The 25,819-nt window shown below is 39.3% G+C and overlaps 1 protein-coding gene across 2 annotated transcripts in view; it reads left to right on the top strand.

The window, feature by feature from the left end:
- Positions 1–23,661, top strand: part of LOC131219567 (DNA topoisomerase 1 alpha-like) — a 29,513-nt gene extending 5,852 nt beyond the window's left edge. Inside the window, exons 2-16 of one of the 2 annotated variants that reach the window (XM_058214782.1) lie at positions 451–1,594; positions 3,778–3,972; positions 11,925–12,005; positions 13,753–13,812; positions 13,952–14,046; positions 14,800–14,956; positions 15,123–15,248; positions 18,847–18,927; positions 19,045–19,135; positions 19,280–19,413; positions 20,234–20,302; positions 20,395–20,484; positions 21,963–22,066; positions 22,923–23,091; positions 23,319–23,661. In XM_058214782.1, the coding sequence (XP_058070765.1) occupies positions 482–1,594; positions 3,778–3,972; positions 11,925–12,005; positions 13,753–13,812; positions 13,952–14,046; positions 14,800–14,956; positions 15,123–15,248; positions 18,847–18,927; positions 19,045–19,135; positions 19,280–19,413; positions 20,234–20,302; positions 20,395–20,484; positions 21,963–22,066; positions 22,923–23,091; positions 23,319–23,387 (2,634 nt within the window). In that variant the 5' untranslated portion in view covers positions 451–481 and the 3' untranslated portion in view covers positions 23,388–23,661. Of the gene's footprint in view, positions 1–450; positions 1,595–3,777; positions 3,973–11,924; positions 12,006–13,752; positions 13,813–13,951; positions 14,047–14,799; positions 14,957–15,122; positions 15,249–18,846; positions 18,928–19,044; positions 19,136–19,279; positions 19,414–20,233; positions 20,303–20,394; positions 20,485–21,962; positions 22,067–22,922; positions 23,092–23,318 lie in introns of those variants that run through there. The other variant, XM_058214784.1, reaches the window with a different exon arrangement.
- The last annotated feature ends 2,158 nt before the right edge of the window (positions 23,662–25,819 follow it).

Here is a 25,819-nt window from a genome sequence, read left to right as displayed (position 1 = left end):
TCTGAATTTGTCTGTGTTGCTTTGTCTGCAGGGATGCGAATTGGACCATTATTGTAGAAGAATCATTTAGTGATAGTATTTTTATTGCATCTTCACTATTGTAGAACCATTCAGCGATGACATTGTTATCGCAGCTTCCTTCTTCTTCTTTTTTTTTTTTTTTTGGGGCACTTATCATGTGCGAATTACTTCCCATCTTTTCTATCTTAAATTCATGCTTCCATATACTACAACTTCTTTTTTGGGTGTGTTTGGTTGAACCAAATTTCATGAAAAGTTGCACCGAATTAGACTGATTAATCATGAAATTTGGTGCAACCAAACACACCTTTCATGTTCAGGACAAATTGTGATAATTACTTATTGTGTTTTAGCTGTGTCAAATTTGGTGCAACTCTGTGGTTCATTAATGCTTTGATGCTTGTTGTTCTGGGGCTCTACCATTTGCAGATGATGGTGTAACATACAGCTGATTGAAATAATGGCTGTTCATGGTTGTATGAATCAAAATCATTTTGATGATGATGATGAAGATGATGAATTACCTTTAGTTTTTAAAAGGCGTCGTCCGGCACCCTGGCAAAATCAATTGAAATCCACAATAAAGAAACTACCATCCCAAAGGCATGATAGACTATCAGCTTCTGATCGCCGAAACTCAAATTTGTCAAACCATAATGTGGCTTTACCTGAGAAGGTATCAAGAAGAAGGTCTACTGTTACTAACTTAAAAACTTCAATAAGTTGTCGGTCAAAACATTCATCAGAACGAGACTCCGCAGCTTATGATAAGGAAAAAAAGCTTTTATACAAGTCTCCTGTTGAATCAGCTGTTGGTCCTGATGATAATATACCATTGTACTCTCGAATACCTACAGCTTCTGTGGCAGGTCAGAAAAGAAAATTCTCCCACCTTTCAGAGGATTGCATTTCATCTGTTCCTAGTTCATCCCGTCCAGAAAAGACAAAAACCAGCATTGAGAAATCTGCGGATGATTCAGAAGATGAGAAACCTTTATCTTCGAAGCTATCAAAGTCTGGTATTTGTGCATTTGCTAGAACCTCATACAACTCGGATGATGAGAAAACTCTGTCTGATGAGTTTCAGCAAGATGGTTCTGGCAAGGGGAATTCAGATACCGAACAGTCTTTTGAATCCACCATAGGGTTGAACAAGAGGCTGGTGGGTGAAGTCAATAGCTCTCCCCAGTCATCTTCCATCAAAAAGCTAAAAATTTATAGCGCCTCTTCATTTTCTGAAGTTATGCAAGAATGTGAAGTGAACAAAGAAGCACAATTGGATGATGATGACTACACCCCGATTGCACAGCGAATGAGAACGCCCATTCTGTCGGATAATCGATCATCCTTGAAACTGAAGATTGTTTCTTCTTCATTCAAGAAAACATCTAGTAAAGTGATGGAGAATTGTAAACACTCCAAGTTGATGAAGGTGCCACCTGGCTTTGGTGGTGGTCAAAAGTGGACAACCTTGGAGCACAATGGCGTCATTTTTCCTCCCCCATACAAGCCTCATGGGGTTAAGATGCTCTACAACGGACAGCCAGTTGATTTAACTCCGGAACAAGAGGAGGTGAGACTCATGCTCTGTAGCCTGATCTGGCCCTTCACATTTCCTCATCCTGAATTTCTCGCCATAAACTTTTCACATTGAGTTGGAGTTGTTGCATCAAACATATGAGATCCTTGATCTCCCTCCCTCCCTCCCTCCCTCTCTCTCTACACACACATGCATACACACACACATGTATATATATGTGTATCCTGAGTTAGTTGGGATAAGGCTTAAGAGGGGAGAGTGATATTTTGTAAATCCAACTGGTGGTGTGGTGCCCACCGTGCTGTATGTATGGCACCAAATTGGTCTAATAAGGTTGGCCCAAAAAATCATGCTGATCCAACCGTGAAGTGGACCACCATGTGAATGTGGAAGTTTGGGTGGTCCATTGTTTTCTATCTTGTGACCCACATCATGATTGGATTGGTGTGATTTTGGTCCATCTCATTTTCTATCGTTATTTTTATGTCCGGACTGTAGTTGATCTGAGATCATGTTTCAACGACAAGCTTTTTCTATGATGTGCATCATTGTGGGTGGGTATTTCTGAAAAGAAATTTCAGATTGAATATTTTAGCCCTTGATTATTTAACTCTTTTCCTTTGAATATTGACTATAAATGTTCTTTTGTGAGCCATTCATTGGTTAACTCTTTTCCTTTGAATATGGACTGCCTCCTTTAAATGTTCCTTTGTCAGCCATCCATCGGGTCTCCCAATCATGACGGTTGTTTTGGTTATCAACCATCCACTGCGTGGCCCACCATTGAACAGTATGGATCATTACAAAATTGCTCCAGATCCAAGGGCCAAAATACCAAAGTAAAAAGAGAAACATGTTGATACTTCGGTAGAGTGTGATGGATGATATGCAAGCACTTAGAATTACTTAGAGATGGCATGCATGGAATACAATTAAGTCAAATTAAATTGTTCAAACTATGGTTCCCAGTCTAGATGTATCATGAACCAGAAATTATGCTTATTTGATTATGTGACTATTGGATTTGTGTGCATTTATTGGATGGTTCAAAATGAAAAATATCCAATTGTCCTACTCCAACAAAGAAGTGTCCACAAATTGGAGGCTAGGATTGTTCAATCGGTCTGATTTTGGGACTGTGACTTGGCAGCAATAGGTTCCACAATTTAATAAGTTTAATTTGAGTTAATCCATGCACGTGTACATTTTACGAGTGCATGCGATAAATCATCATGCTCTACCAGAGTATCAAATACCCCCCAAGTAAAAACATAGCAATGAAGTGAGATGTATTTATGAGGGTGAGCACGAACTTGGCCCACATTTCATGGGTTTAAGTGAGCTGGTAAAATCTCTGGCAAATCTCATCTGTGGGGAGCAGCCAAAATCCCAATTGCTTTTGAGGGTTTAAGTTAGCGGGTAAAATCTCCACCATCCCCTTATCTTAGGGGGGAGAGGGAAAATTCTCTACCGCATGTGAAACACACAGCTGAACTCACTTTAAAATTACAAAAATTTACTTTGGCTAAAGCCCCTTCCCATATCCTTAAGTAATGTTAAGTTTTTACCATCTCGGAATCTATTGTGTGCAATTTCTGCCCATGATTGCTCATGTTATATACAATAGATGCACACATTTGCGTGTATACATGCATGTGGGTGGGGTGCAGGTGTATTCATGCTTGTTCTATCTTGTATGTATGTATATATATATCAGACAAGCTCACATTCAACAATTGGAATGGTAATTCATCATCCAATCAGTGGATAATTCCATCATGTCATGTCTGTGATATTTGATGGGTCCAAGAGGTTGGATCCACCATGAGGATCACCCTATGCAATAATCAGTCTGATCCCACTCATCAAGTGGGGCACGAGCCATGCAAATATATTTCTTTATTAAATTAGCGGGTATCCATTTTTTTTCTATGACGGCGCCCACCTTATTGAGTGAATTGTGCTAATTTTTGTACAAGGTGATCCTTATGGTGGGGTCAATGTATTATTGGTTGGGTGCTGCCCAAACATGATACGTTGGAAATTATCCACTTGTTGGGTGGTAACTTATCATCCAACTGGTTGGACCTGAACCTCTCTCTCTCTCTCTCTCTCTCTCTCTCTCTCTCACGCGTTGTCTGAGATCCTTGCATTGTTTACCTGTCAAATAGGATTGTTTATTTGTTTTGCATCTCATGAAGCTTTTCGTTTTGCAGGTGGCAACAATGTTTGCAGTGATGAAAGACACAGAATATGCAACCAAGCAAAAATTCATTGATAACTTCATGAACGATTGGAGAATGATACTTGGCCAAGACCATGTAATTAAGAAATTTGAGTTCTGTGATTTCACCCCGATCTATGAGTGGCATCAAAAGGAGAAGGAAAAGAAAAAAGAAATGAGTAAAACAGTGAGTAAAACTGCCTTCAATCACTTTTTAAAGTAGACTAAATAAGGGATCCATGCAGCTTTATGTGATGAGTTGAATATGCCACTGTTTTATTTGGAGAATAAGTATTAGTTCCTGAGTAAATCATTTAGATTAAAAGGTCAGTGTTAAACTTCTGTCAGTTTATCTCAACCTGTGGCAATGATAAACCATGCAAATAAGCAAAGTGCTATGCGCTTGCACATGCTCAGAAGTTCACTTACAATGCACATTGATTCACAACTTTCTTTCGAGTTATAATGTTTCTTAATGTGATGTGCCATCACTTCTTTTAGGAGCTTATTTGTTTCTTTATTTGTATCTTTGTAATTTTGAGAAGGGGTGCACTAGAGTGGTACCAGGCAGATGTGGGGCCGACGTGATGCATGTGAACAATCCAACCCGTTCATCATATGCTTCAGAGCATGTTACTCCAAGTGCAATAGAATCAGGGTGATACGTGAATCAGGTGGGCCACACAACAGGGAACAAGTTGGGTGGGAACGTACACCCTTGATTTGTGTGGAGGGCTCACCGTGTTGTATATATGAAATCCAGGCCATTCAGATCCTTCATCTGGTCTGGATGCAGGGTCAAGATGAAAATTAGGCTGTTTCGATATTCATATGGGCACCTTTGTAAATCAAGGGTGGGAGTCCCATCTTGCATTGTTCCCTACGTTGTGGCACCCTTGAGGGTTGGATCCCGTTCATTTTTGGCACCATGGTGTAGTATGAGGTGACGCACCTAATGGACGGGGCGGATGGCCTTCATACATAACGCATGCCTCATATCTGCATAGTACCACCATAAGCTTATGGTGGTACCAGTAACACTTGAGCTCACCCATTTTGAGAAAGCTTTTGGTAATATAAATGGAGCACTTACATGCTGCAGGTCTTTTCCTTTAAGTTGTGTAAGTCTTTAAAAGACATGCAGGGTTTGATCTGATAGTTGAATTGTAGGCACCACATGTTATAACGTTGAAAAAAAAAATGAAAAAGAAAGAACCATTCTAGGTAGAGCCGCAAAAGGTATTGAAGTGTGTGTGTGTGTGTGTGTGTCTAGTTTGTATACTCTGATGTGTACCATATTTTTATATTACTCTAATGTGTATTTTTATATTAATATATTTTAAGAGGGGTGTTGTAGAGAGAACATGCAACACAAAAATCCTAGCCTTTTCCTCTCTTTTTCTCCTCTTCCTCACATTTTCTTCCATTCATCCAATTCTTCTACAATCTTCACCTACTTGATATCAGAGCCTTCCTTTTTGATTGAGGGTTTGATCGGAGCTATTGGAGACTGCTGATGACAATGTCCGTACGGGTGTCACCATCAACCATACCATTCGTATGGACTTGTTAATGTAGGGGCATTTTCACATCGGGCTTGAGTGGGGTTGCCTGTGGGATGCAGGGGTACACTCGAGGTGGGCGGCCCGTGTGAGGCGGGTGGCTCGAGTGAGGCAGGCCCCACCCATGTGAGGCGGTACCCATGTGATTTGGGGCCCACTAGGGGGGTTCGGTAGAGGTCCTAACCCATGAGATGTGGGGCCCGGGCTATGAGATAAAGGGATTAATTCGCCATGCTCTATCAGTTCGAGCTTTTAAAGCAAGTGGTTAATTGTCCTGTGTCACTTGTGATCCAAGAAAGGTATGTGTTGATAGATCTTGATTTTAGAAGTTTTATGGTGATTTTTGTGGGTTTTACTGAAATCGTTTGAAGTGTGTTTCAAGCCCTACAATGTATGTTTCAGAAATGACCCTTTTTCGAGTTTTTCTATCATTTCCCCAATTGAAGGGACTTCTTTGAGAAATTTCTCTACATGGTTGGTTGGATTCATTGTTATTGACCGTCCATACATGAGTTTTACTCAATCATTGGAATTCTAGCAAGATTTTGGGGTTTTTCATGTGCGGTTCCACCGTTTTGGGCCATTTTTTGCAGGAAAATGTTGGGGGTTCCATTGTTTTGGGGGATTCCAGGTGTCTAGCATACATCAGGCCTTGTTTTGTTCTATCTTTGTTGAGATTTAGGGTCATTATATGGGGGTTTCAAATTTTAGAGTGTTTGCACCATCGACTATACACATAAAGTTGGGTGTAAAAGCTATCCTGTTGTGGATTGCTTGATTGATTTTCTTTTATATATCTGGTCATTATCAGCCTTCTCCATTACTCTGGTACGAAAGATAAGCTCTCTTTTGGAGTTGTTATGGGGCCCTCCAAGTCTCACACCTTGTTGATCATTACCGTCAACTTGAATGAGAACAATTATCTACAATGGTTTCAATTGGTCAAGCTATTTCTTGGTGGAAGAGAGAGACTTTTTATATCTTGGATGACCCACCCGACTCTACAGATGAGCGTTTCAAAACCTAGACTAAAGAAAATTACCAAGTCATGGCTTGGCTTCTAAATAGTATGGAGGCTACCATTAGTAACCTTGTTATGTTTTTTTTTTTACATCAGATAAAAATATATGGGATACTATTTGGGACATGTATTTAGAAGATCGCAATATATCCAGAGTGTATAAGCTGATTTCAGACATATGTAAGCTTTAACAAGATGATAGAAGCTTGAAGGAGTATTTCACTATTTTATGTGGTATGTGGGATGAGCTAGATATCTACCACCCTCACCATCATCTCATTTGGCAATAATGTAAAGAGACTCAAAATATGCAATTCCTCTTCTGAATAAATCCATAATACCAGAGTGTACATTATTAGATCATAGCTATGGAGCCCATTCACTTCCGATGGTCTATGCTCTCGTTCAAAGAGTTGATGTCCTGTCTTCTACTATTCTTGTGGCCACCCACAGATCCACACACATATCTATAGATCACCCTTCTCCTGGTTCTAGTTATAGGGCTTCTAGATGGAGTTCCCTGAGTAGTATTCATCCTCTTGGTTATGGTGGTTAAGGTCGGTGTTAAGGTGATGTAGAGGCGGTCATGGTAACCGTGCTTTCGGTGGACGTGGCCATGGTCATGATGGGTCTCCTCATTCTTGTTCTCATTATGGTGGTACTAATCATACAATTAATTGAAGTTGGGATATTGTTGGCTGACCTTTGTGGGCAGGTGCTTGTATGACCGGTATAATGTCATCTGATTTTGAGAAGACTAGTTCGGTACCTTCAACATTATCTTATGGTATGTTTGCTTCATACGATTCTATCACTATATCTAGAGAGGCATAGGATACTTTGATGCAACGTCATAATCAAGACATGAGTTCTATTTCCAGTGCTAGCTTAGCTCAATTAGATACTACTCTCCATGTGTCCTATTCGTCTCTCTCCTGGGTCATTGACTTTGGGGCCACATCTCACATGACTGGGCATAAGACATGGTAAATGTGCATTATTATTCAAGTTGCACCACTCTATAAGGATTTTGGACCACATGCGCTCAGGTTCCATCATACTCAGTTTTTCTCCATTAACGGCTAAACTGTCAATGCGGGGGCAATTTCACACCGGGCTTGAGTGGGGTTGCCTGTGGGATGCAGGGGCACACTCGGGGTGGGCGGCCCGTGTGAGGCGGGCGCCTCGTGTGAGGCGGTACCCATGTGATTTGGGGCCCACGAGGGAGGTTCAACCGAGGTCATAACCCATGAGATGTGGGGCCTGGGCTATGAGATAAAAGGATTGATTCACCATGCTTTAACAATTCGAGCTTTTAGTGCAAGTGGTTAATTGTCCTGCATCAAATTGGTATAAGAGCGGGAGGTCTCGGGTTCAAGACTCCTCACCGGGGGTAATTAATGCGGGGGTGATTTCACACCGGGCTCGAGTGGGGTTGCTTCTGGGATGCAGGGGCACACTTGGGGTGGGCGGCCCGTGTGAGGCGGTACCCATGTGATTTGGGGCCCACGAGGGGGGTTCGACTGAGGTCCTAACCCATGAGATGTGGGGCCTGGGCTATGAGATAAAGAGATTGATTCGCCATGCTCTAACAATTTGAGCTTTTAGAACAAGTGGTTAATTGTCCTGCATCAACTGTATTCCAAGGACAATGCTTGGATATTGAATTTTCTGCAATTTTCAAGAGCTTTATGGTTTTCTAAGACTTGTTTTATGATTTTTAAGACTTGAAAATATTGATTGCTAAAATTCTATTTTAGATATCGTACAAATCCTATAAAGAATTTGGGAGAACTAGGAACTTCATCAAAAAAGGGGAGAGAGAGAGAGAGAGAGAGAGAGAGAGAGAGAGAGAGAGAGAGAGAGAGATGGGATTTTTTCATGTTTAGTCCAGGTGGCATATATCAGATTGGGGCTACAATAATCACATGATTTTATGTTGATTTGGAGTCTGGTTGACATGTATGATAACAACACCGAGTCTTGAATAAATAGATGTTTGTGAGTGTTAAATATCGTTTGCAGAACCTAGACGCTAGCGAGCGCAAAAAATTTATGTCACTCATAACCAAGGGTGGCAATGGATTGGGTAGTAAGCCTGTAGGGCTAGGGCCTCTAACTTGGCCCCACAACTGGGCCCAGACTTGAAATATAGGCCCATTGCTTGGTCTAGGCCCACCGAGATTCGCACCATATTGCATACAAGCTTGAGGTCTAGTTAGTGGTGCACTCAAGTGTGAGATCCAACCAGTGTTCGAAATATCGGTATAGAGTTACCTATCACATTCTTGGGATACGGATACGTATCGGTTATCGCATGGGATATATTGGTTGTATCGTGTAATGTATCGTTGTTGTTGGAAACATTGGAAAATTGGTTGAATTTTTCCATGAAACTTCGGTGATTATTAAAAAAGACATCAATACACACTTATAAATCAAAATATTGCAAAAAACAAGTACACATAATAGGTTTTCTTTGTATGGGATCCTAATCTATGTGTTGTCTAACTGAATTGATGCAAGTATATTCAATGCCTATTCATATAATTTATAAATGTAAGAAGACGAGTGGAAACACAAACAATACATTCAAAAGCAAAAGAAGAATTACTAGATTAGGTTGCAGACATGTTTGATGTAATGTTTGAACACCAAGATTGAAAATGATTTGCGAGAAATTGGGAAATTTTGATTTTTTTTTTTCAATTTTTCGCAACTCAACCCATCTCCAAATCTCGAAATCGAAGCTCCCAATCCTTGATTTTTCATACAGAACATGAAAAATCATGAATTTGTAACAATCTAACACTAATTTAACATGATTTACAGAAAATAAGAGCATAAAAAATCGAAAATGCTCACTAGATCGAACATGTGGGATATGTCGCACTACTTGTGTGTTTCATATCGCATTGGTGGGATATAAGATATATCGTGGGATATATCGGCCGATATCGTCGATATTTAAAATAGTGGATCCAACTTGTCCATCTTAAGGGTCCTGCCATGTAAATTCTTTGGACTAAAAGTTAGGTTTTTCCACTCAAAAAGGTGAGTCACAGTGTTAGAAACAAATGGACAACTAAGAAAAACTTGGTCAATTTCTTCCTGGCTGTCCATTTGTTTTTAATATGCTGCCCACCTAATTTGTGAATTAGGCATGATATTTTTTTTTTTCCATACAGTGCATCTACACTATGGACCTGCCTGTGGGATGGCTAGGATCGTCTATCCGTATGATATCCACTTCTTTATTTTCTCTTATCCTTACATGGCCAACCATGGCCATGTCTAAACATTTTCAGCATGATTGGTCCAGGTTTCATGGGAACAAGGCCAGGCTAGGGCTAGCTTGGCTTAGCCTGGCCCATTTCCACTCCTACTCATAACAATGTTTTCTAACTAGCATTGGTTTTTGAAATATGTTTTTTTATTATAATAATTTTAGAGGAAGCTGAACTCAATGTTTTAAATATCGTTATTGCGTAATGTATTGCACCTTTGGTATATAAATACATATCGGTTATCGCATGGGATATATCGGTTGTATTGCGTAATGTATCGCTGTTATTGGAAAACATGGGAGCATTAGGAAATTGGTCAAAATTTTCAATGAAACTTTAGGGATTGTTGCAAAAGACATTAATACATACTTATAAATCAAAACATTGCAAAAAAAGTGCACATAATAGGGGTTTCTTTTGTATGGTGATGCGGACATCAATGGTGCACCCTTTAGAGTATACCAGAGGAGGAGGCGTCGTCGACAGAGTACCGGACTGGAGGAGTTGATGTGGATGGACGTTGGGTCCATCAGACCCATTTTCTGACGTGCTACGAGTGCAGGAGCGGCATGACCGTACCCTGACTATAGATTCATGGGTCGGATTTCACACCCTACCACACAGGTGGTTTAGTTTTAGGCGTTTTTGTTCTTTTTCTTATTTCAGGGGCTTTATTGCGCTCTTTTTATTGTTCATCTTTTTTATTATTTTTCTTGTTTTCAGGAACTTTAGTGCACTTTTACTTTTTCCATAACTTATATATACGTTGTGAGAAACTTTATTTTGATTATTATTGAATGAATAGAAATTCGTTTCTTTTCTTCCTCTTTATTCAAGAGACTAGGGTTTCAGGATTGACCCTTGGGTGTTGAGGATTTCACCTCAAATTCAGGTTTCCTTCTTTCTAGATCTTCGAGGTGCAGGAAAAGGTAAGAATCATCCTCCCTTACTTTTGACGACAAAAGGACCTGTACTTTCTTCATCTCGAACCCTTTATTCTTTACCCCTTTCGCTCCTCTCCGGATATCCCTTTTTTAGTTTGAATGGAAAAGAGGGATGGTTAGTCAGTAGAATCAGATCTAAACTTGACTGTGGACTGACTTATGCTAGATCTAGGATATCCTCATATCCCTAGGTCCTCCTCTTTTACTGTTTACACGATTTTATGCTAAGGGGCATGATTCTGATGGAATGACCTCATCTTTGTTTTGAAATTTACCTAATCCCTTTGACCAGAAATGGTTAGTTAATTGGTGGATTTATTTGAACATTCTTTAACTTGATTATACATACATCTAGGATTAGGTCATCACATGTCTCTGCACCATATGGGGTCCTAATATATGTGCTTTCCAATTGAACTGATGCAAGTATATTCAAAGTCTATTCATATAATTTATAAATATAAGAAGACATGTATGGAAACACAAGCACTACATTCAAAGGCAAAAGAAGAACCACTAGATCAGGTTACATACTCGTTTAATTTTGTGTTTGGATACAAAGATTGCAATTGATTTGCGAGAAATTGAGAGATTTTGATTTTTCTCAATTTTTTGCACTTGACCCATCTCCCTTAAATCTCCAAAATCGAAGTTCCAAATCTATGATTTTTCATGGAAAATATGAAGAATCATAGTTTTGTAACCATTTGACACTAGTTTAATATGATATACAACAAAAACATGGATCGGAAATAAAAAATGCTCACTGGATCGAATAGGTGGGATTTATTGGCACTACTTGTGTGTTTCGTATCGCACATGTGGGATACAAGATATATCGTGGGATATATCGGCTGATATCATCAATATTTAAAACACTGGATGAACTTCAATGGTTGCTTTTACTGATTTATTGTCCATTTGTGCATATCTTGATTACTTTGTCCTTCTTTATAGCAACACAAATATATGCAGTCATCGGAAATTGGATTTTAAACCTGTTGCTTGTTTTTTCCTCTTCTTTATGCTCTTATCTATCTCTGTTTACCTTTCAAATAGCATATCAAGTTTGGATTCACTCACAGTTGCCACTCCATGATGGCTTTTGGGTTGTCATATTTTACCTTGCAAGAAAATATAGTTCACTTTTGTTTACCTTGGTTTAAATTTTGTGATAGGATAATTTTCATATAATAATTTATTCAGAATGTGTTTAAATTGAAATTGATTTGTCATTCGCGCATCCCTTCTCATGACCAGAGAGATGGAGACAAGTTTTTAGTAGATGATATTGAATTTTGACCCAATGATCATGGGTTATGCAGGAGAAAAGGGCTTTGAAAGAAGAGAAATTGAAGCAAGAAGAGAAGTACATGTGTGCCATTGTTGATGGCATCAAAGAGAAGGTTAAATCTAACTTGGATTTCACTATCTAACTTAATGAAATTGATGGTTTCTGGTTCGTCATGATTTATCTTGTATTGTGGTTTTTGGATTATCATGTTGTATAAAGTTGACAAGGATGTTTAAACACCAATTCTTTTAGGGATTTTTTTTTTCCTACAAAATTCCTCAGGGCATGTTTGGATAAATGATCCAAGGCAAAAGAAAGGAAAAAACACTAATCACCTAATGGTGATTTCCATGAGAACTATTGGAACATGGATTTCAATTTTAAGTTCGTGTTTGGGTAGTAAGTGGAAATCTCACATTCCCCTCACGATACTCACCTAGTTTCTTGTGCCAAGAATCCAAATTATTGAAAAGTGTAATGACTGCTTGGTGGAATCCACCCTTTTCTTGGCTATCCAAACAACACAAATAGTCATGTCAAGGGAAAACCCTTTTCCTCTTTCCATTGTTTGGCATAGAATCCATGGTTTCCAGACATGGCCTTAGGGATTTGGATTTTTCCAAATAATGCTTGAGGAACCGAAATTTCCGGGCAATGATTTTGGAGGAAGAAAAGTATGTAAATGCCCTAATTAATTTTTTTTCTTTTAAAAGTGGAGAATCGAGAGTTGTGGGGTCCACGTGATATGTGTCTGACATCCAACCCATCTAATAGATGGACCCCACCATGATTATTAGATAGACCAAAAATTATGTCTAATCCAGTCATAAGTTGGGCTAAACTATTAAAAAAATACATACACCACTCAAAAAATCCAAATTCAAGTGTGGCCCATTGATGGATTTGCCATATTTTTGGTTTGTTTGATCACCATGGTGGGGTGCATGTGTTGGACGGGTTGGATGCTATGCGCATACCTTGTGGACCCTACAATCCTCAACTTCACTACCTTCTAAAGGAAAAATAGGGAAGGGTATTTGGTAATTTTCTCCCTTGAAAAGCATCTCTCCAAAATTTCTAATTGTCCAAGCGTTATTTGGTAAAAGCAAATTCCTAAGGAATTTTGTGGTAAGCATCCCTCTTTTATGGTACTCACAATGCTCTTAAATCATCATTGGTCTAAGTGATTGTGTCTATCAATATCAATAAATTGTGATTGACATTCCATATGCATGAAGTAAGAATTGCATTTTTTGCAAAATGAAGCAATAAATAAAGCTAAAAAGGAGACATGAATGATGTTGCATGTCACTTCTGCATCTCCTCATTTATGAAGGAGACTTGGATGAGGTGGTATGCAGCTTCACCACTCCCTCATTCATAAAGCAAGTACCTGCTTCCAGTTCCTTATAGCCAACTAGCACATAAGGTAGATATTTGGGACCTGAAATCCTCTTATATTGATGATGATTGTACATGAGGATGCATAGAGTGAGGAGCCTACACCATATGGGGGACTCTTTATACCCTTCTACACAAGGCTCTAGTCCCACTTGCCTACACAAACACCAGTAGAACAAGCAGACTATAGAAACTTCCTCATTGACTGCCCCCCCTGGGAATATAGTCTTCTTAAAACTTTCCAATTCTTTCAATTTTAAATAATTCAGAAACCACATACTGATTTTTTGCTCTGTAATGTCAATTGTGCTTGTTATTGAGGTCATCATTGAGGGCCATCCATGATATCTAGCTTATTGTAACTGATGTGTATGTTATGTTTTCTCTTAATTTCTTGTTTATGTATATAATATTTCTTCATCTTTCTCAGATCTTTTGCTATGATATTTCCATCTCAGGTTGGAAATTTTAGAGTTGAACCACCTGGACTCTTCCGTGGCCGTGGGGAGCATCCCAAGGTTCTGTGACTTTGTTGTCTAGAATTCTGTGACATTATGAATTGCATTGCTAGGATTAGGTTTCCATTAACTTCTAGCCTTTTCTTTTTGATTGTCTTTGGATTTTTTTATTGATTTGCATGGATGTCCATGGTGCCAGATGGGGAAATTGAAAAGGCGAATCCAGCCAAGTGATATTACAATAAACATTGGAAAGGATGCTCCAATTCCAGAATGTCCAATTCCTGGTGAAAGGTTCTGTAACTCCTATTTCCTTTAAAAATTTGCCAACAATTCTATTCTATATATAACGTGAACAACGTTTAGCCACTTACCTCTATAATTAGGCATAGGAAGAGAAGAAACCTTTGTTTTTTCCATCATGTAGCCTCCAACCCGAGGGCAGTTTTGTCCTTTCAACTCCTTTTTGAGAAGTAGCCTGCACCCTTCTCTTCTTTGCATGTAGCCCTCACGGAAGTCGTAGTCATTAGGGAGCCTGTGAGACAAATGCTTTGTGGTCCCCATTATAACGAATATGTAACATCCACACCGGACACCTGTTTTTTTGACATTATTTCTTTCTCTTTTTTGAAAGATAAGGGGAATTTTATTATAAATGAGCCATAAGCGTGAAAAGGCTACATAGAGCATCCCAAAGGATGCTAAGAGAATTTGTCTACATCAAAGCCAAGGTTAGATGCCCAATCAAGTACATCCGCCTTAACCCTCTCAATCATTGTAGGACCCTATGCTCGCCCCAAAAGGCCCAAAAACCAGCTAACAAGGTCAACCTCCACAATGCCTTCCTATCCTTTTTTGGCTCATGTTAGGATGTTGGCCCGAAAAAAAAGAGGCAGATGCAAAGCTTAAGTGGGTCACAGGATTGGAAAAAGTGGGCATTAGTTGCAACCCCCCACTCTCTATGTGCCTTGTGTGTGCTATACCTCCTCATATATGTAATAGCTTGGGGTTGTTGACCTTTGCATTACCTTTTTGGTCCTTTTGCAGGTGGAAAGAAATAAAGCATGACAATACTGTCACATGGTTGGCATTTTGGAATGATCCAATCAATCCAAAAGAAAGCAAGTACGTTTTCCTGGCAGCGTGCAGTTCCCTTAAAGGGCAAAGTGACAAGGAGAAATATGAGAAGGCAAGGCTGTTGAAGGTAATTTCCTATGTGATTCCATGATTCATCTGTGTGGTGAAATTCTAAAAAAAAATAAATAAATAAAAAAATCTGTGTGATGATTTTGTGCTTGGCCTGTGATTTTCTGCCACATATTGGAAAATTTCCTCGCATTAATAACTTTATCCTACAACTTTGGGTGCAGAATTACATCCATGGCATTAGAGAAACATACACAAGGGATTTCGTGAGTAGAGATCTTACCAAGCGGCAAATAGCAGTTGCTACCTACCTTATTGATAAGCTAGCTCTTAGGGCAGGCAATGACAAGGTAACCCCTGATCACTGTTCTTATGCCAATTAATAAATTATTTCTTCTTTTTTTACTGCCTTGTTTTTTTTTTATTTTTTTATTTTTAATAAATAAATTTCAGAGATCACCTATTGGAGTTTATTTGTTCATTGTTTGAGAGGACGATTCCTCTTGAATGTCTGTAGAATACGCTTATTCTACAATGCAGTGCGGGACCCACCTCGATGTAAGGCCACATCCAATCTGTACATAAGGTGATGCCCACCATTAAGACCTTCCAACCTCAAATCCATTTAGAATGTTAGGCCTAACAGGATGAAATGACACCTGACCATTCGGTCCATTCCAAAGATCAGGTGGGCTACATCATTCGATTTTGAGGTTTTAGGCATGATTTTACATGGTCTGGCCCACCTGTGTTATGAATCTGCTTCATTCTCCAAGGAGAACTTGAGGAGGTCCATATGATTGGCAGATTGGGTGTCATGCACATATCACAGGTGGGCCCCACAGGCCATGTTGCGGAATAAGCTCATTCTACAATCGAGGAACATGCTTCCACGGTTTTGATTATGTATTTGTTAAATGTACTTATGTTTCCACTTTATTTCCTTAATGTCCACGTACATGCATGCCATCATTTCCTCTTTCTTTCTTTCTTTCTTTCTTTTTTTTTCCCCTTTCATTCCACAGTATTAATTACCTTTGAATTTATAATGCATTTTAGATCCGTGGAGCCTCTTTTGAAAACAAAGTATAACAATAGGTTTTTTGGTGGCCAATATTCACTTTCCAAGATTTTCGTAAATTGTTTGCCTGTTGAAGGTGCACCAATGGTGAAGTTTCTTGAATTAGAATGCTGCTGGCGCAGGAAGTTTGCATGGTGAAATTGAGTTGTTGTTGGTTCATCATTATTCCAAGTAAACGAACTACTGGAATGTCTAAAACCTTAAATGCTGGCACATTGCAGAAAGGCACCAAGAAATCCAAGATCTGCCTTAAATCTCTCTCTCAAAATCACAACACCACTGCCTGTGGTGAACTTCACTAACCAGCCATGAAAATGTTCATGAGCAAGTGAGCAAGTAGGGTGCAACTTGGGCAGGTTTGTTGAGGGTCAAATTGAGCCCAACCTGACCTCAAGAGGACCAAACCCGCAACCCGACTCAACCCAAATTGCAACCTGAACCCAACTCAAATTCCTCTTTACTTGACCCAGTACAACCCGACTCAACCTGACCCAACCCGACTAGAATATTCTCAACCCGAACCCAACCGCATTTCAAATCAGATTGGCATTTTGAAACCCTACGTGACCCTAGGATATGTTGACAACCCGACCCACACCTGGCTAGGTCAATCGGTAGAGGTTGATCCAAACCAAGTTGCAGCCCTATGAGCAAGCATCACTGTGGAAGAGAGTTTGTGATGATTGAAAATTTTCTATCTGTGTCCAACTTGTTGGTTTAGTCAGTTAACCATGGCCAAAATATGGAACTTATATGTTGATTGTGGAATTTTCTTACTGTGTACCCCCATATCTCCAATGTTTTCCATTCTTAGCTCTCCAAGCATATCCCACCTTTTCCCCCAAAAGCCAAATGCTCCTGCATGTGATTCGTTTATATTGTTGGAGGGATATTTGGACCTTTATCCTCTGCTCGTTATGTGGTTTTAGATGATCTTTTTGGGGCTTGGGAGGGTCATGATACTGAGAACTTGTTATGACAGCATATTCAACAAGACATTTGCCACCATAACTTTTGAGATGCCATCCCCTTACTTTATCAGAAGCACAAAAGCTTTAGTGCTTTTGCTAGTCTTCACCTTATATTATCATTTTGGTGGTCTTCTAGTTGCTTGGCATGCAGTGGAAGGTGGAAGTCTGTTCAGGAAGATATGGAGACTGATCCTGCTAGCAGCTCTTTGGGCTATTTGGGGTGAGAGGAATAATTGCTGTTTTCGTAACAAGAGCATTACGGCAGCAGGAGTCTTCAATAGAGTCCTCTTTAGGGACTCACCCCTTGAGCTCCTTGATGCCTAGGGTGGTTCATTGGGTTTCTTATAGCCATGGGGCTGTTGTCGTTGTATTTCTATTTTCCCTGTTTTTTTGGTTCTGTTTCTATGATCTTTCTTTTCGTTTGTTCTTTTTTGCACTTTTCGTTGCAGTCTCTTTTGGTGTTTGCCTAATAAAATCATCACCTTTAAAAAAGAGAGGGAGAAATGCAAGGTTGCGGTCATACCATGGCTAGTGCAGTGGATCTTATCAAAACTCTGTAGTTAAAGGTGCTTGGGTGAGTATAATCTCTCTAGGAGTCCTTCTGTTGACTGTTGCACCTCATCCTTTAAACCAGGCGTTGACCTTTTCTCAGGTGTTGGGCCTTGAAAATGTGCTCACTATTGGCCCCTCGGAATCAGACAAATGATAATTTCCTAACTGCTGCTTTTTGTGCTTGTGGGGATTTGGAGGTGGTGGGTCATCTCTTCGTTCATTGCCTGTTTGCTTCTGCAGTTTGTCACATGGATTCCTAGCTCTGTTTTTGGTCAAGTGTTGTATGTGTGGCTCCGTAATGGGCCTCTTGGAAGCTTAGGTTTTGTTTCCTTGAATATCCTGTGGATTCTTTATGCTTAGGTGCTGTCCTTTGGTCTTTATGGAAGGAATGGAATAATATGGTGTACAGGAACAACAGGGAAGGCATATCAAAGGTGGTTAAAAAAGGGGCATGCTGGCATTAAAAGGAGCTGGCTGGATTGACAATGTGGGGAGAAGAGTGACGGTGGTTGCTTAAGCAATTGAGGCTCATCGTGAGTTGGTGCAGTTATCTGCGATGATTTTGGAACCGTCATGAGGGCGCTCTCTGGCCCAAATTCAGTGCTGAGATGTGAATGAGGCAGACTTAGATCCCTTTGGACTGGGCTTAAAGAGTTTCTTTGTGTGGTTATCGAAGGTGACTTGGCAAATGTGGTGCGGTGTGTGGACTCTGAGGGGTCTTTCCCTTGGAGGCTTGCTAATCGTGTGGAGGATATCCAGAGGCTTTGCACACAACTATCCTTGGGAGTTCTCTTCCATCGTGAGGGGGAACTAAGAGGTGTATCTATTACCTTGAGAGGGCATGTTTAGACAGTTCTTAGTAGGAAATATTATGCCTTTGTTGTAATTTCCTTCTTCCTTTTAATAAAATGTCTTCATATCGTTCAAGAGGACATGAACAAATTGTAAGGTTGTTTCCTAGTGTTCACAATAACATCCCTCAAATTGAAGTCACAGCCTTTTCATGTCCAACTCAGATTGCGCTTTGGAGTGAATATTAAGGAAGATTATTAGAATCTAGTCATTTCAGTGTATTTTTAGTAATTATCGCAATCCAAATCAGTAGTGTGTCCAAATATAGGGCCTCATTGATGCTTTCTCTATTTATAATCCTTTTAATTTAAATACATGTCAAGTTCGGGCATATCAGTGTTGTTGCTTTCTATATGCCTCAAGCCTGACAGTCGTTGTTGTTTTTAAGCACTGTATCATTCCCATTTGATAGAAACAAAGGGTGCTCATATGCACATCATGTGTTGGATGAGTTCATCCATGTGTATCTTGCGATTAATCATTCTTTTGCAGGATGATGATGAGGCCGATACAGTTGGTTGCTGCACTATGAAAGTCGAAAATGTTACATTACTTCCACCAAATAAGTTACAGGTAATTTGGTTCTTTCAGACAATTCTTCTCTGTGGCTGGGTGCAGGCTGTTTGTTTCCATCCATCAACAATCATGTCACGCATTGTTTTTTTTTTTTTTTGTCTTCCTGTCATCCAGTTCGACTTCCTTGGTAAAGATTCCATCAGATATTTCAACACAGTTGAAGTGGAACGCCCTGTGTACAATGCTATTGCACAATTTCAAATAGGTGATTGCATGGCCTACTTTGTGTGTTTTGTCTGTTATCTTGTAAAAAATGATGGACTGATGAGTATCTTCTTCTTCTTCTTCTTCTTCTTCTTTTTTTTTTTAATTAATTATTATTATTATTTTTAAAATTTAAATTCATCAGGAAAAAAGGAGGGGGCCTGTCTTTTTGATAAGCTGGATTCAAGCAAACTCAATGCTCATCTCAAGGAACTGATGCCTGGCCTCACAGCCAAAGTCTTCCGTACATACAATGCATCTATCACCTTGGATTGCATGGTAAAATTCTGTGGGAATATGCCTTGAAGGAGAATATCTTAAATTAGTTTTTTCGGGAAGGCCTTTCAATTCCTTCGATGTGGAAGTAATAAGTGTTTGGTTTTAAATTACCAATAAAAGTTTTAAATTACTGATAAAAAAAAGAAAAGAAGAAAGAAATCTTCAGTTCTAAATAAACCCATAATTGCTAGGATTCCTTCCTTTTTCGTGTCGTGTGATTTGCTAATAACATCATGAGTGTTGGAGTTTTAGATGTTGAGAAATGCTACAGTGCTCTTAGAGCACTATAAGTAATAATGCTCGTAGTTGCATCAGTTAACTTGCAGACCAATTGATCTATCTGAACTGTCCATTAAGCCCAGGATGCATTTTATGCTATATCATGCTAAAATCACACTAATTGAATGATCTTTTCCATCCTTGATTCGGTCTTACTTTTTGTAGACATTCTTTTTTCAAGCCATAGATGGATGGTTAAGGTTGCCTAACCAAAAAGTGGTTCCTCATAATCATAAGCAATCCATGATAGTCCCCAATGAATAGATGTTTCCAATTGTTGGTTGTACCTATTTTTGTGTAATGGATCTTGACCGTCCATACTATAGGCCAGTAATCAGCTGGTCACCATTGTCAAGTCAGTGTGATATTTACATGTTAACGCATGAAATGTGTCGGACTTAATGTTCGGTCGGGATCAATTGTTTTAGACTGTCCGAGTGTCCAATACAACTAGGAACACTATACCTTAGTGATCTGAGAGCACTGGAGCATTTCTTTTATATGTTTTCTGCACCCTATATTTAATCATGGCATTTGACAGTTGAACGAAGAGACAAAGGATGGTAGTGTTGCAGAGAAGATAGCTGTTTATCAGCAGGCAAACAAAAAGGTAAATGATGGGTGCTTTCTAAGCCGTTAAATGCTGCTCTTTCCGGTCATGGGATATATGTTCTCTGGTGTTGGGTTCGTTTTTAATCACAGGTTGCAATCATATGCAATCATCAACGTAGTGTCTCCAAGTCCCACGGGGCGCAGATGTCAAGATTGAGTGAGAAGATTGCGGAACTGAAGGTAGCGGCCATTTCCATCCCTTATTACTTCATTAATGTTAGAGTTTTGGACATATACCACCCTCCCTTTCTACTATATGCTAAAAAACCCATTCCTTTTCAGAATTGTTAAATGAACCCTCTCCTTTTTCTTGTACTGTCATAAATCACCTCGTAGCAAACTTCGGTCGAAGTGATCGTTAAAGAGGACAATTGACCGTTAAATTTTACCATTGACCGCATGAATGATGCTTTTGCGATTGACTTTGTAGAGATGAGAGAAATTGCAATTTTGGGCAAGATCCAAACCACCTGTTTTGTGGACCACAACATGAGCACATGATCTAGACTGTAAAATGGTGGACCATTCCATGGAATTTGATCTAAACCATCCAAATGGTGGATCAAAACCATCCAAACACCATGGGTAACCTTTTTGTACTTACATAGGGCTGAAATTGGGGTTTCTTTCATGCCTACAAAGTCAAAGGCAAAAGCGTCATTTCATGTGATTAATGGTTAAATTCGATAGTCAACCATTCCTTTAATGGTCAATTCAAATAGAAGTTAAACATATGGTGTTCTATGGCCATATATGAAAAAGGAGGGTTTATTTGGCAATGCTGGAAAAGGAGTGGGTTATTTGGTGTATGGCAGAATGGATTGTGGCATATATATTAAAAACTCAAGATGTTATATTTCTTTTAAAAAAAAAAAGGAAAAGAAAAAAAAAGGGAAAAAAATGAAAGAAAGAAGAGGAAAAAAAAAATCTTAATATTATAGGAGAGTTATTTGATACTCTGATAGCGTATGCGCCTAATTCCCAAGCACTCGGAAAACATGCACGTTACATGCATACAAAATTGTGGAAACTACTATCTTTAAATTACTGTCAGAAAATCAGATTGATTGAACAATCCTCACCTCTGACTTTTGGACCCTTGTTTGTTGAAATAGGACCATCAGATACTTTTCAATATCCAATAAATGTCCACCAATCTGATAATCATTTAATCAAATAAGCGTAATTTATAGTTCAATACACATCCTAACTGGGACACAATTTGGACTGTTTAATTTAAATTACTTGTTTGCCACATAGTAATTTCTAAGTGCCTATGAATAATCCATCACACTACCAGAGTATTGAAGTTTTTCTCTATTCTATAAAGTAGAGTTTGGACGTATTGCTGAATCTGGATCTACAGGGTTTCTGTAGTGTACTTTGTACATTTGGTTTTGGGGTGGGATGGTAGATGGAACCCGCATGAAGCTGGCTAGTCTTCCTGCTTTCCACCCCTAACCACAGATGAAATAAAGACAGGACAGTTCCATTTTCTCTCAGCCATGATTTCGTCTCAGTGTATTGTGTGTCAACCTTGAGAACCTGAAACATCCAAACATTCCCTGATCACAGTACATCTTTATCGGGTTCAACAAATGTCTGTATTTATTAGATTTTTGCAGAATGTACTAAAGGCTCATTTTCATGGTGTGTAGAGTGTGCTGGATGGACTGAAAGTGGATTTGATTCAGGCTGAGAATGGGATGCCCCTATTGAAAGATGCAGATGAGAAGAAGAAAAAGAAGCTGTCACCTGAAGTGTAATAGAACTCATGCCTCCCGGAACTTTTGAGATGTTGCTTGAGCCCTGCTAACTCCCTGGAGTAGGATTCCGGGTCCTACTTCCCACCACGTGTTAATATTGCAAGGGCTCACAAGATCTGTGCCGTTCACCAGGTTGACATCACTGTATTTTCCATGGCCTGAAATGACCTGGTGCAGTTATCCATGGTTCTAAAACTTGGTGACTTGACTCGAAACCTGTTGACTCAGCCAGAAATTGAGCCGAGCCTCTATGAAACTCATTGGCGATCTCAACTCGGTTCGCCTACTTGGTCAACTCGACACAACTCGGCATGACTCTAACTGACTCACTCACCGAGTTGATGTATCTTTAAATAAAGATATATATATTTCGCTGTTGGTTTGGTTCAAACTCACAACCCCGAACATATGGGCAACAATGTCTACCAGCAGGCCAACACTAGGTTGTTTATCAGATTTGCCTAATTTTATGTTCTTACTATTCTAACACCTATTATTAGTAAAATCTTACTTATAATGTAATTATTAAATATCGAGTTGACTCAAATCAAGTCTTCCAGTCGACCCAACCTGACTGGAGTCAAATAATGTTTTTGAGTTTTTGAACTATGCAGCCGTCAGATTATGACCTGTGCATATTGAACGTGGACTGTTCGATCATTCTTAAACTTCCATTCCTTTGGTCCACATGAACCCACCAGCACAAGCAGCTGTCCTGATTTTGGGCAATGGCAGATAGGTGGCAGACGTGCTGGGGAGAGGACGTGAAATCATACTTAAAAGGAGTAGCCTTAGCATTTCTCTTGTTCTTTTAGTGCAGTGCCAGCTTTATTAATTCATTCATCTATTCAGGATTGAGAAGAAGATCGCTCAGACCAATGCAAAAATAGAGAAGATGGAACTTGATATGAAGATCAAAGAAGATATGAAGACGGTAGCATTGGGCACGTCGAAAATCAACTATCTCGACCCTAGGATATCTGTTGCATGGTGCAAGCGCCATGAAGTTCCCATTGAGAAGGTGAGCATTTTCTCCCTCATAAGCTGTGCTCCAATCCTTGCAGTTCTCACTGCCCTTGTTGAAGCAAATCGCTTTAATGAATACTCCCCCTTTTCTACTCCTAATGGTAGAATATTTAGAACTTTTTAGTACTGTTCAATCATTGAAGGTAGAAAATGCGGTTCAATACTTAAAAAAAGGGGGTCTGATGTTATTTCTCTTTGCTGAATCTTTTCTGTCCTTATCAGATATTCAACAAGTCCCTTCTTGCAAAGTTCGCTTGGGCGATGGATGTTCATCCCTCTTTCAGATTCTGATTTGGTTTTCAACTGTCTAGAAGGTCACCCAAGTCAGGTAAGCACCAGCATATCTTGGTTATCTTTTTTAGGAGCGGAGAAATATTCAATGTTGTGTGTGCATCTAATCCCATGGGTTCTGTTACTCTTAACTTCCTTTATATATACTCAAAGGCGCTAGCAAAGCCTCAGCATATAAGTCAGTCTTGAAACTTCTTCATATATATGACTGCTACTTCATGTTGTTTTAAGACATGGAATCGTGTGAGCACATGGCAGATCTTTGTTGGTTTTATCTGGTTATCCATTACATGGTTTTTTGATGAATCTTTTTTTTTTTTTTTGTTTGTTTTTGTTTTTGTTTTTATTTTTGGGGTTAGGGCAGTCATTCCTATTTTATGAAATGGTGCCTCGACTAGTCGACTAATCAAAATTCTGGGTGGTGGTTTCCGATAGATAAAATGACCAAAAATGCCCTTTTTTTTTTTTTTTTTTTCTCTTTAAAAAGTGGTGAGGTTTGGGAATTGTGGGCCCCACATGGTATGTATTTGACATCCAACCTATCCAACAAATGCAACCCACCATCATAATTAGCTGAACAAATTTTTTTTTTTTTCAATTCAATTATAAGGTGGGCTACACCATAAAAAACAATTTATGCCTGCCCAAAAAAGAATCCAATCTCACATTTAGCTCACTTGATGATTTGATAGGCTGGATTTTTGGTTTGTGTGATCATCATGGCGGGTTGCATATGTTGGATGTGTTACATGTCATGCACATACCACGTGGGCCCCACAATTTTTTAAAGAAAAAAAAAATCATCACCATCATCTAAACCTTAATCCCAACTAATTAGGGTCGGTTACATGAATCCTTTTCTGCCGTTCCACTCCATCAACGGCCATAACTTTAGTTATCCCAAAGGTCATCAAGTCTTTTCTTACTATATCAACCATGTCCTTTGGACCTTCCTCTTACTCTTTTAGAGCCTTAAACTTCTACCATTCCTTGTAACTGGCGTAGTTCTTGGTCTCTATTGCACATGACCAAACCATCTTAAGTCTACTTTCCCTCATCTTATTACCTATTAGCTACTCCTATATTCCCTCGAATGCATTTATTCTAATTTTACTCTTTCTTGTCTTACCACTCATCCATCTCAACATCCTTATTTCAGCCACACTTATCCAATGAACATGTTGTTCCTTAATTGTCCAATATTCAGTCTTATAAAGCATAGCTCGTCTTATAGTTTTCCTATCAAATTTTCCTTTCGGTTCGAGTGGTACACGACTATCACATAAAACTCCAAAGACACTTCTCCATTTCTTCCACTCCACTTAAATTCTATAGGCAACATCCTTCTCAATCCTTCCACTCTTCTGAATCATTGACCCAAGATATCAAAAGTGGTCATTTTGGGAAACTTCTTGATCAACAATCATAACTAATTCCTTATTCGCATTCCTATTGTTACTAAAATCACACTCCATATACTCTATTATAGTCTGACTATTTTAAATCCTTTACATTCTAAAATACCCCTTCATAAATCTTGTTTTGTGTCTACCGCCCTCCCTTCTCCGGTCAATCAAAACTAGTCATCTGCGAACAACATACACCACGAAATCTCTTCCTGCAAATGCCTTGTTTACTCATTCATAACTGATGCAAAAAATGTACAAGCTCAATGCCGACCCCGATGCAAGATAGTAATTTGAACTCGTCTCTCTACTAGTAGTCCTCACATCTGTTACTGCTCTCTCATACATGTACTGCCTCTATGGACTAGTGCTAAGCATAAACTGATAGTCCGTCACACTTTGTTAGAGTATCACATTTTCTCTTCCCCTCTAAAGTTTTCTTTGTTAGGCACTTTATCCATGAGACCCACCATAATGCTGCATATCATCCAGCCCAATGTCTTAAGTGAGCCCCACCATGATGATAGGATGTCCTATAAAATGAGGACAATACAATCATCAAGTGGACCACACAATAAAAAAACAATGGACAACCACCCCAAAAACTCCAAATTCATTATGTGGCCCACATGATGGTTGGATTGGTCTGAACTTTGGGGGAATATGGGGGGAGGGGTACCCTATTGGATAGGTTGAATGATACACATACCACACCATAGTGGCCCCACATGCAAAGTATTGTAGGATAAGCTTATCTTACACTTTATAGAGGAACTCCATCATCTTTTTCTCTCTTTTTTCCTTTTTATTATAATTTGTGATTAAAAAAGTTCAAATTTTATTACTAATGATTAATTATTGATTAAAAATTAATTGAAATATTGGGTACTATGAGGTCGACCTCATGAGAACTTCCCATGAGGTCGAGCTGTGTGGACCCCACCGTGATGTGTGTTGAACATCTACCCCATCAGTCAGATGCACCATTCCATGGTGGGCCACGGGTATGGGTAGCGATGTGCCTAC

The sequence above is a fragment of the Magnolia sinica genome, chromosome 11, assembly GCF_029962835.1.
Source record: "Magnolia sinica isolate HGM2019 chromosome 11, MsV1, whole genome shotgun sequence".
NCBI lineage: Eukaryota > Viridiplantae > Streptophyta > Magnoliopsida > Magnoliales > Magnoliaceae > Magnolia > Magnolia sinica.
This window is presented reverse-complemented; position numbering and strand designations above follow the sequence as displayed.